Source organism: Chanodichthys erythropterus, chromosome 19 (genome assembly GCF_024489055.1).
Source record: "Chanodichthys erythropterus isolate Z2021 chromosome 19, ASM2448905v1, whole genome shotgun sequence".
Lineage (NCBI taxonomy): Eukaryota > Metazoa > Chordata > Actinopteri > Cypriniformes > Xenocyprididae > Chanodichthys > Chanodichthys erythropterus.
The window spans coordinates 12,137,569-12,150,345 of record NC_090239.1 but is presented as its reverse complement, the minus strand read 5'-3'; the positions used below and the strand labels follow the sequence as shown (position 1 = coordinate 12,150,345).

Sequence of the window (12,777 nt, the reverse complement as noted above, 5' to 3'; positions counted from 1 at the left end):
AATCGTTGAATTTTGACTCAATGAATTGAAACACACTGAAAATGATATTGATATTGCAATGATAATGATATGATATTAATAATACAACAGCAAAATCTTTTTTATTCAATATACTATATCGCCAAAACCCTATAAAGTAGATTACATATAGTTACTATAGCATTTGTGTCTTACTAACATCTCAAGACACATTGGGTGGAAAAAGAATAAATGTGTTGGTTGTTGTCAGATTTTTGTTTCAGTGTCTTTGTGCTGTTGTTTAAATGGATGGTTCACCCAAAATGAATATTTTGTCATCATTCCTTCTTTCATTAAGAAAAAAGGAGATATTTTGAAGAATTTTGGACCAGACAGTTGACAGTAGCCATTGACTTCCATAGTATTTTTTTCCTACTATGGAAGTCAAAGGCTACTGTTGACTGTTTGATTACAATCATTCTTTAAAATATCTTCTTTTGTGTTCAGCAGAAGTAAGAAACTCATACAGGTTTGAAACTGCATGAGGATAAGTAAATGATGACAATTTTTGGGTGAACTATCCTTTTAAATGAGGTTGAAATGATGCTGAGGGTCACTCACTGGTCTGCGAGGAGGAGGCTCTGGTGGGTTCTTCACAGAGATGTGTTTACCTGGTTCTCCATTAGCTTCTGGTCTGTGGTCTGATGAGCATATAGATTTTCACACAGAACAACAGTGGCTGTTAATTAACAGATCCAAGACTTTTCAAAGGGTTCATCATGTGCAGCAATGAGAAGCATTCGAGAACGGTGCATTCTAGCAACAAGTAAACATAATATTTCTGTTGTTCTGGTAACAGTGCATTGCTTGCAGCAGTCTCTCAAAGCTGATGGCCATATTCAGTGGCTTCCCATCAGACATTCCTTCAACTTCCTCTCCAAACGGTAACATCTGGGTTGCCGTAGGAACGCAAGGCGAATACCAAATCCTCACAGCAAGAGCTAAGAGTCACCAAGGAGTCAGGACACCATCAAGTGCTGCTTTTCACTGAAATTCAATTCTCACCACTTACATTTCTCTGTGAGCTTACATTGTGTTTCACATTAGTGACTCATTGCAGATAATATTTATTTATTGATCAGACACAAATAGCACAAGGATGTGGACATTTTCAGCTATAGGCAGGAAATAATGAAATCATAATGAAATCAAAAAGTCCCTCTTCATGATACTGCAATTCAAAGGGCTGTTCTCCTGATAAGCCTTTTTAAAATGTTGTTTATTATAATGGTGCCAATAGCAAATCTGATCAAAGAATGCCACCGCAGTTAAGTCATGCATGTATCTTTTTGGTGTAGACGACTGCAATGTGAATGTTAAGTCTGGTTTTATTGTTACTCTCATTCTTCAGTGAAATCTAAACAAAGCAGCTTGGCCTCAGATGGGGGTCTGGCAGAAAGAGCGAGAGGAGGACAGGAGTTACTGAGAAACAGACAGGAAATGGTGAAGAGTGGGGGGAGGAGGGGGGCTTAACACTTCAACCATAACCCAATCACCCCCCTAAACATGACACATTCACAGCAGCACCGTCAAACAGCAAGATAAACCACTGTGATATGTGAGAGAAATGTTTGCAGGTCAGCGGCCATTTTCATCCTCACACCTGCAGAAGTTTTGTAAGTTCATTTTGGTGAAGATTATAGACTCACCTGTTTTGTCTTGATTTTGACCTGTGACGATGACCTTGTTCATGTAGATATATTCTTCATCTCCTCCTGCAAAATAACCATGATTAAAGACTGGATTACAAATTTGAACCATGATTTCTATTAACGCTGCTGCAGGAGCCCAAAAAGCATTTGGAGACTTTACTGACCAGATCTCATGAGAAAACATACATTTTTATGAAGTTTTGTGTGGTTTTAAATGACAAAACAATACATATACTATTCGAATTGAAGACAAAAAGTATTTGGACATTTTATAGTTGGCCAAACACTTTTTCAAACATGTTTATAGATAATGTGATGATCTACACCTGTGGTTACTCTGCTAGGACACCTATGTGAACTTGAGGAATTTATGCAATAAATTTATACAAATTTAATGTGTAGCCTAAATGTCCAAATACTTTTGGGGCCATTGAATGTGAACTTGCTGGAGTAAAGATACTCTCTCAAGTAACCTTGCCTGGAACTTCTGGGACTTCTTTGACTTTTCCTCCCCCTCCTTCTCGTTTTCAATGCTTTTTCAGATTCTGGATGCTTTCATCTCTCACTTATTTTACTGAACATGTAATAGATTTCTATTATGGAGAAGAACAGTGAGAGTTTTGTCTCACACTTCTCTTGTGTAAGGGTCCAAAGGCATCTCCAGGCCCCCTCCTTCTGTACACATCAAAGGCGGACCAGGGGGAGACATAGAGAGGTCATATTCTATCATAATAAAAGTGCTGATTTAGTCTCAGCCCGTGGGAGATGGATTTATAGAACTTACATTTTAGGATGTTTTTTTCTGGATCTTCACAATGATTCAGAAGAACTAAATTAAGCATAAAAGATAAGATGTGGAACATGGAGCATGGCAGTCCACAGGTAACAAAGCTTTGATATATTTTTGGAAGGGAAATAAAACCCTGTGATGAAACAAAAACATGTTTCGATGGTACAGTGAAAACAGATTGGGATTTGGAGGATGGAAATGAAAGCTATTTATAAGCTGCTACTAAAAGGAAGTGAGTGTCCCTAGAGGATAAAAACAGCCTTGGAAAATGATACAGTTTGAAGCCAGGGGAGGAAGTGCACAAGCCCGAGACCAGAACATGAAAAACCTACAGCCATGCTTGTGTGAAGAAAGAAGCACGCACGGACCAAAATTATGGGCTTCTTAATAAGACAGAACAGAGCAGATTCTCTTTTAAATGTGCACATAACTGTTGCTCCCCATGAGAACAATTGTGCTACGCAAGCATATGCTGAAATACATAAATATGTCATTTTTGGAGGGCCTTCTACTAGGGCTGGGTAAATATTTTTTAGTTTTTTTACAAACCGATATCGATTCTTAAATCCAAAGAATCGATTAGTCTAGTCTGTTTTCAGTTGATGAATGAATAGAAAATTATAGCACTCCTCCCATCAAATAAATGGCAAAAGCATTGGGTCTCATTCTTGAAACACGAGCAGAACGAAGTTTTGTGTAAATCGTGTGTAAAGTGGTTCTGGCGTAAATTTTTTGGATTCATTAAAATGTTCGTATTTTCCAAATGTTAGTTGGTACGAAAGAAATCTACACCTGCTCCCAGCCACACGTAAATAGTGTGTTTAACATCCGAACGTTTTGCTCATTAATAAGGCTGCATTTTAATTCACCTTAATAAGGTACATTACACAGCATTTAAAAAAAATATTATATATAGTAATTACATACGTTTTTTCTTTTTACTTTTATTGTGAGAGCCAGTAATAGCATCTGCAAACGGAGCACTTTAATCAAATAATTAATTGATTTCAATAGGGCTGGGCAAACTAATGGCCCCAAATGGCCAAAATCCTTCATTTGGTGTCATAATATGATGCCCATATATAGTTGTCAGTCGGATTTAATGGGCGGGATTTATGGTAATTGAGAATGAACGTGCACGCGCTTCCCATTTACGACTGATTGGAATTCATTAACACACACACATTTCACTATCACTTCTGACGTTTACGAAGTATTTGTGAATCAGGAGAAGAGTTTTCGGGAAGGTCTCTTTACGCTCAAATCACTCACATATTTACTCGTATATTTACGAATGTTTCATGAATGAGACCCATTGTGCGTTGTTACTTTTGATATAAAACAAAGTCTCCGCTTTCAAATTCTGTCCATTTTCTTGTGAAATTCAACGTTTTGGTGCTGTTTAATGTGGCGTGACAGATATATGTAGCGCACGTGAACTGATCATCTCTTTAATATCAGTTACAGCGCGAAATAAACATAAATGAACATCTGAAGGTATGTTGAAAGATACAGTACAACTTACTGAAATCCGTATCCTGTCACATGGAATAGCTCAATCAGTGTTTCAACTGTGAAAAATGTCAATAAAACAGCTTGTAAGCAATGTCACATAACGTCACATTTACCTCAGAAAATTTGTGACCATAACTCGTTAGTCAGCTATAAAAATTAATTCTAGAGAGGAGCATTTATAGTAATGTAGTACCAACTGATGTCTATGTATAGTTTACAGCATTAGTTGTGAGATTTTTTTCCTTGAGAAAATTTGATGTACTGTTCCTGAATTTTGATATTTGTGTCAATACCCAGCCCTACCTTCTACTACTTTAGTAAAGAGAAAAGGAGAGTGACTGACACTTTCAGGTGCCAAACCTGATTCAACAATAAAAAAAGCTCTGGACACCCCAAATTAGTGGGAAACCGGCAATTGCCAACAGCAGACATAATCATTATGTACACTATAATTTTTGTAACTTTTATTTAGCAAGGATGCCTTAAGTTAATAAAAAAACAAACAAAAAAGAAGACATTTATAATGTTACAAAAGATTTCCATTTTAAATAAATGCTGTTTTTTATTCATCAAGGAATCCTGAAAAAAATGTATAACGGTTTTCATACATATATTAAGCAGCGTTACATTGACGATAATAAAAAAAAAAATGTTTATAGAGCCCCAAATTAGCATATTAGAATGATTTCTGAAGGATCATGTGACACTGAAGACGGGAGTATTGGCTGCTGAAAATTCAGCTTTGCCATCGCAGGAATAAACTATATTTTAAAATATATTCAAATTTTTAATTGTAATAATATTTCAAAATATTACAGTTTTTACTGTATTTTTACCAAATTAATGCAGCCTTGGTCCGCATAAGAGATTTCTTTCAAAATCAGTTAAAAAAATCCAACTATTGTACTAAATAATTAGTTGATTCATTTAATGTTGGTCCCTTTGGTCCAATCAACTCACAGACCACTTAGCATCCTTCCTGGACCACCAATGGTTTGCAGATTACAGTATGAGTAGGATTGGTGTAGAATTAGATGGTTAATCTAGACATTATGTTATGTACCATTGGAGGACTTGTATGATTGCAGCAGCTCATTCAGGAGGCCCTTCTGTACTGTGGCATTTCCACTCAGCTTCTCTCCATCCAGGATCTTCAGGAACTTCTGCAGCTGCTCCAACAGCTGCTCCAGCACTGCACAGACACACACGCACACACACACACAACATAGTTAGCCTGAGTAATAAATAAAAGCATCATGTCAGTGCATTAGATCTCCAGCACTGTGAACCTTGATTTGGATTAAATACCTCTCATACTGATTACAAATTAGTCACAGTAAAAATGAAATATACATGCTTGATAAGTTCAGGATTATCTGCATTTTGGCAACTCAAGTGAAGCGGTTTTCAATCAGCTGAAAATTACCAACGGCTGATAGCCCAAAGGTGAACCACTTGTGCCAGTCAAAGCCACAAGCTGTGCTGTTCCTGTATATTACACATATTAAAACAAGTAGGTGTCATAACAAAACCAACTATTTCCTCATTATGTAAAATGCTCTATTGGCTAATTTTGAATGTTATGCTAATTGTTGACAACATCCATATTATTTAGCCTTTTGTGTCTGTGTGAAGCTAGTTAGCAGCAGGTTAAGGTCAAGGATACGTCATGGGTTGTGGAGAGAGTCAGTTTGGTGTGAATGGGGAGGCTTTGTCATTCTACCCACACACCCTCAGGGGTCAGCAGCAAACTGGACGTCCCAGTCTTGACTATGAGGGCCATGCTTTGTTTTTCTCCTCTCATGAATCAAACTGCCTTACAACAGAACTGACCTTACTGGACAAGAGCTCAAAAAAGGAAATGAAACAGAAAGTATAGCTTAAAATGTGTCATTAACATCTCATTAAAACTCCACATAAGGCTATAAAGCACGGGTGCAGGCAAAAACAACCTCCATTCAACCACATTACATTCCATTTAGTCCAATAAAAACACGCTATTTGTCTTTGTTTTGTGGCATATAGAGGACAAATGAGTGAGTGCTGGTTGTTGATTAACTTACTAACAGTCACTCTCCTGTTCATTAAAAATATGGTCATCATACTTAAAATTTCAGAGATCAAATGACATTTATGTAATGCTGAGGATGACAGAGTAGATTTCTAGTATCCATTTTTTAGTCCAGGATGCTGATTGGTCAACAGGGCATTCCAACCATGCTAAAATACAAATACAAACAGCTATGATGTGCAACATCCATTCACGTAGACGTGTATATCACTGTACATCACAGATAGATGAGCTATTAACCATAACACTACACTCTAAAAAATGCTGGGTTAAAAACAACCCAATTCTGGGTTGAAAATGGACAAACCCAGCAATTGGGTTGTTTTAACCCAGCGGTTGGGTTAAATGTTGCCCAACCTGCTGGGTAGTTTTTATTTAAACCAACTATTATTTAAAAATTGCTATATGGCTAGCTTAAAATGAACCCCAAATAGTTGGGAAATTAAAAACCAGATGCAATTAGAGACAACAATAATAGACAAAAGGTGAATGTTTATTAATATAAATGTATTAATAAGCAATTTAATAAATGTTTATTGTTTAATAAATATTCATTGAACATTAATAAATGTTCATTTCCAACATACTTTGGGTTAATTTTAATTAAGCAATACAGTCATTTTTAAACAATAGTTGAGTTAAATAAAACTACCCAGCTGGTTGGGCAAACATTTAACCCTACCGCTGGGTTAAAACGACCCAATTGCTGGGTTTGTCCATTTTTAGAGTGTAGGTACATTTGCATGTCAGGGACTATATTTTTATATAAATCTGCTTAATTACATAACTTCATAAAATTAATAACTTTTTATTAATAAGTTTTTGAAGCATCGAAAATACATTTAGGTCCAAAAATAACAAAAATCAGCATTGTCTTCTCTTCCATTGAAGAGATTGACAACAGACCTGGAAGAGAATACAATGCTGAATAAAGTCATAGTTTTTGTCATTTTTGGACCAAAATGTATTTTTGATGCTTCAACAAATTCTAACTAACCCACTGATGTCACATGGACTACTTGGATGATGTTTTTATTACCTTTCTGAACATGAGTGTGAGTCATCAATGACATAATTTTCATTTTTGGGTGAACTAACTCTTTAAGGACAAACTTCCATTACATCCTTAATATATATATATATATATATATATATATATATATATATATATATATATATATATATATATATATATATATATATACAGTCAAATCAAAATGTATTCAGACACCTTGAACATTTCATTCATTATTACAGTTTATTCACTATAGTTTAAAAAAATGGTAATAAAATATGACAAGATCTCAGAGTTAAACTGTGTCAGAAAAAAAGAATCTTAGTTATGTCAGATACTTAAGCAAAACATGGTCAAGTCAAAGTGTCTAAAGAATTTTTGGTTCCAAATTTTGATCAGTTTTACTGGTAGTCTGCTTTATGAAGAATTTTTACTTTATTTTGCTATCCTCACTTACATAAATTAACTATAGTAACCTGCACCCACTAGTAAAAAAAACAAAATTAAAAAAATTATATCTAGTGTCTGAATAATTTTTGGTTTGACTGTATATATGTAGAGATAAAGAGGTTGTGTAAACTTTGATGTAAAAGCCCTTTAGCCTATTTACAATGCAGCCTCTTGTAACTTACTGGTTAAATATAAACTTCTTTAGTTTCTAAACTAGTGCATTGAACTATAAAACTACTCAACCCATGTTGATATTTCTCTTTACAGTGATGTTTACTTTCCTCTTACTGTGGAATGGTAGTGTTTTTGCCCTGCCTTTAGGACATACAGGCCCAATTCAGTTTGGTGATGCAACACTAGGCAATATCTGTCTTTCTCCACAAGCTGTGTCCCTCTCCAGATCAGACAATGGATAGAGAAGAATGAATGTTATCAAATAATAAAAGTTTGCTTTGAATGTTTCAGTAACACTGGATTACTCATTGCCATGACTAAGGCAGACAATCAGTATTCTTTATCATGCACAATGAGCTGAATAACATTCATATACAGTATAGATAGTTGACTTGAAATTTCAAGCAGTGATACTAGGTTTTTTATAATCATACACATTTTTATGACCTTATTTATATTATACATAAAATTTTTATACTTTTAAAAATGAAATTGTCTCATTACAAGAACAGCAGAACAACAACTGCTGATTAATTGCAAAACATGTAAAAGAAACTGATTTTACACATACAGATATACATCTGTATCTGTTTTTAGTTTTGAGTTTTGAAATGGACACCAAGATAAGTTTCAGACACATTGCTGCTGCTATAATGACGAAGCTGTCTGTTATTACTAAGTCAATGGTAATAGTAACATCTCTGCAATAGCTGTGAGAGTAAGACATGCTTCGAGACATGGTAAGCACAATAGGAAGTCACAGCTTAGGAGGGCAGGATTTAAATGAACATTCTTGGCCTCCCCTCAGAGGCAGATAACATCTATCCATCTCTGCATGCATAAATAGCTCCTGAGAAGAACTCCTGTATGAAAGATAAAATCCCTGATAGACGGCAAACAAATAAACAAGTTTACTTGACATAACATGGGAGTGTGTTCCATGTTCAATATGTACTCAGTATATTCAATATCTGCTAGTTCACTGAAAATGAAGATAATGATGTTTTAAAGTTGATTCAAAGCTTTAAAATATATACTACTTGATTGCATTACTATTTGTAGGAATTTGTTTACAAAATGTGGTTCTAGCACATACATTTAATGCAAACAGTAAACATTTCCAAAACAGCTTTTGGCTTCACCTGTAACCTCAACATCATGTTTACAAGAATTCACAGGTTGTTTTTGGTTTCTCACCCACGAAGAACTGCCAACTATCTGAACACACACAAAATTTCCAATGAAACAAGTAGACAGAGCGTGATATATCTATATGCCCCTCCCCTTTTTTCAAAATAGCCAATAGCGTTTCGCCTAGATCACAGCTCGGCCAGAGCTGTTGAGCTCGTAAAACCCATTTTTCCATAATCTCCATATTGCTTTAAAATATAGCATTGTTTATAGAAATCAAACGTGTCCAAACATTTTGTGGTCTGTGCTGACTCGTATGCGTCTGATCCGCCCTATGCTCTCGTGTCTCTGGACCCTCATTTATCAACTGTGTGTACGTACAGATTTGTGCGTAATGAGTGCGTAAGAACAGTTTCACGCAAAGTATGGGATTCACCAACGTAGAAATGTGTGAAAATATAAGCACACCTCAGAGCATGCTTACGCAGAGAATCTAGTGGTAGAATAGCGACACTACACATAAAAAGCATTATGCATAAAACAGTATGCATTAAGCCAGTGGTTCCCAAAATGGGGTACGAATTAATTAAATTAATTTCGATTTAAGACTCAAACTTTCTCCGATACAAAAACATACCTTGTGTGAGTTCTTGTATTTAATGATGATTACGAGCAAGAACGCAATTGTTCCCAAATATCCACATGACTGTAAACGTGACATTATTATATAACAGTTCAAAAAATCAAACGTAAATTTTAAACAGTACTGTCAGTATTTACTCTATTTTGTAATGAAATAATAGTTCTAACGAAAACCACAGCAGAACTACAACACAACACAATTGTTTTGCGAACAATTCTGCAGCTTTGAACGAATCGTGAGAGTCAATGATTCAATGATTCATTCACAGCCACTTGCTTCAGTCATAAAAACAGTGACTTGCTGCCACCTACTGGTGGTTTTAGTTTAATATTTAAAAGTTTTACTTAGTTTTACCATCATTGCATACTTCTCTACGATGCATAATTGGTGTCAAAACCTATAAAAGACATCTGTGAAAAATGTTTGTCTCAGTGCAATGGCTTATCTTGCGTTATTGGAAGACTTGGCAAACAATGCGCTAGAGATCGTGATCACTTTGCCATTATTGAGGTGAGCAAAAAACACAATCACGTGATTTTTAAAGGGAAGTGTTGTCACCATATATGGTTAATTGGCGGTGTTTCTGAAGGCTAATGAATGTGAACATGAACGAACATGGTACTTACACACATGTGGGATTTATCAACAATGATTGCTTACTCATGTGCGTAAGAACTGCGTGATAATACGGATTTTCTTGTACTTAGGCACATTCTAAATTTCATTCGTAGGGCAAAAAATAGAACCTTTTCTACACACTGTTAATAAATGAGGGCCCTAGATTGGAGCAGACTGTGACGTGAGACGTGACACTGACGCGAAAATGGATTGCATTTGCATCAATGAAAAGCATATTTACACTGTCTGAATCGCTCCCTATCCTCTATATAGTGCACTATGTACCATATAGAAACTAGTAAATGTGTGAACAAATGACTGATTTCAGCTGCAGCTTCAGCGTCTGTTTATAGTGTAGGAGTGGGCGGGACTTCAGATTATAGAGAGCATTTGATTGGACAGAAGGTTTGATGAGAAGCTGAACTGTGATGTGATGTCGTGAAAATCCGTGATCCATTTTAGTGGAAGTGAGAGACTGTAAGTTTTGAATGATTATATCTCCTAAATGCGAGTTTTGTCATTGTTTTGGAACACACCAGCTTATTCAAAATCTTAAGGCTAACATATTCAAAATAAATTTTGATTTCAGGGGGATTTTAAAATGAATATATTATTTTGAAAAGTCAAAGTGTATAGTTGGAACGGAAAACAAAATCATTTAATATTACTTCAGATTTTGCATGCATTTATATTCTCTGTGGCGCTCCTGACGGGTTCAGAAAAATGTCCATGCGGAAGATGAGCAAGGTGAGGGAGTATTTTGAAAGCCTACACAAAACTTTTCTGTTTTCTTCTATGTCATGTCTAACTAGTACATAAGAATTAAACTGGCTTGTTAGGGGGTTAGACTAGTTGACTGGTCAGTTGCAAAATTTCCATTTAAAGGTGCCCTAGAATTAAAAATTGAATTTATCTTGGCATAGTTAAATAACAAGAGTTCTCAAACACCGTTGTTTCCTCCTTCTTATATAAATCTCATTTGTTTAAAAGACCTCAGAAGAACAGGTGAATCTCAACATAACATAGACTGTTATGTAACAGTCGGGATCATTAATATACGCCCCCAATATTTGCATATGCCAGCCCATATTCAAGGCATTACACAAGGGCAGCGTATTAACGTCTGGATCTGTGCACAGCTGAATCATCAGACTAGGTAAGCAAGCAAGAACAATAGCGAAAAATGGCAGATGAAGCAAAAATAACTGACATGATTCATGATAACATGATATTTTTAGTGATATTTGTAAACTGTCTTTCTAAATGTTTCGTTAGCATGTTGCTAATGTACTGTTAAATGTGGTTAAAGTTACCATCGTTTCTTACTGTATTCACGGAAACAAGAGCCGTTGTTATTTTCATTATTAAACACTTGCAGTCTGTATAATTCATAAACACAACTTCATTCTTTATAAATCTCTCCAACAGTGTAGAATTAGCCGTTAGCCACGGAGCACAGCCTCAAATTCATTCAGAATCCAATGTAAACATCCAAATAAATACAATACTCACTTAATCTGACGCATACATGCATACATCCGACGTATGCATGATGAACACTTTGTAAAGATCCATTTTGAGGGTTATATTAGCTGTGTGAACTTTGTTTATGCAATGATGGGAGCACGCAATTTAAAGGGGCCGCAACCTGAATCGGCGCATTTCTAATTATGCCCCAAAATAGGCAGTTAAAAAAATTATTTAAAAAAATCTATGGGGTATTTTGAGCTGAAACTTCACAGACACATTCAGGGGACACCTTAGACTTATATTAGATCTTGTAAAAAAACGTTCGATGGCACCTTTACAACGTTAATGAAATTAATCGTTGTGCACATCACTAGTTTGTAGCAACATGAGGGTGAATAAATAATGAAAGAATTTAAAATTTTGGATGAACTATCCCTTTAATATTGTCATGTATTCTCTTCCCATGATGCTCAGCTGAGCATTTGTCCAAACATTTTCTTTGCCGTGTGTTTTCAGAGATTGACTTCGATGCCCTTCTCTGGAGGGACCATGGGAATGTGGAGTCAGCTGACTCTAGTCCTACGAGGGCCAAGTTTCCGTTGGATACAGTTTGGCCCCAAGCCCATTAAACACTGCAGACGGTGAGAACGAGCATGTTACATCCCTGTAAGCACTAGAACTGCTCACACTTCCTCAGAGTAATGAAACCTGGGTTTGACAGTGACACGTTAGACTGTCTATCACACAACGGTCTGTAAAAGGGCAGAGTGTCACAAAATATGCTCAAAAATGATCAACAATTTGACTTTGATTGAAGGAATGAGGGTGAGGACAGATCTTTGTGCTGAGGGTACCTGTCTGGCTAACACTGCAGCAGAGAAGGGAAATTTCTTTCTGATGTAAAAAAAACAAAACAAAAACCACTTCCTTCTTCCAGGACAAACAATGATTGCAAATAAAGGTGTCTGGTGGTGTTTTGAGACCTACACTATTTCTGGACTTTCAGTTTGCAGTTAGACAAAGAAATTCTTTTTGCAGCTGAGCAAGTGTTTGATGGAACGAGGAAGACCTCAATAAAACCATCCCATACTATGTACATTGTCGCTGTGCTTGTTTGTCTTCAGTGCTTATTGAACTGATTTTAGACACATGCTGATGGTAAATTGTAAGGTTAAGCACCACTCTTCCCAGAATCAAAGCCACAGAGCGTTTGCTGTATCAGAGCTGACA

At 36.0% G+C, this 12,777-nt stretch overlaps 1 protein-coding gene across 2 annotated transcripts in view; it reads right to left on the bottom strand.

Annotated features, from left to right (window-relative positions):
• afap1l2 (actin filament associated protein 1-like 2) overlaps positions 1-12,777 on the bottom strand; it is a 50,519-nt gene that overhangs the window by 25,429 nt on the left and 12,313 nt on the right. For both annotated transcript variants that reach the window (XM_067368899.1, XM_067368898.1), the window contains exons 2-4: positions 5,039-5,167; positions 1,668-1,733; positions 580-659 (exon numbers count right to left, since the gene is read on the bottom strand). In XM_067368899.1, the coding sequence (XP_067225000.1) occupies positions 580-659; positions 1,668-1,733; positions 5,039-5,167 (275 nt within the window). The remainder of the gene's footprint in view (positions 1-579; positions 660-1,667; positions 1,734-5,038; positions 5,168-12,777) is intronic.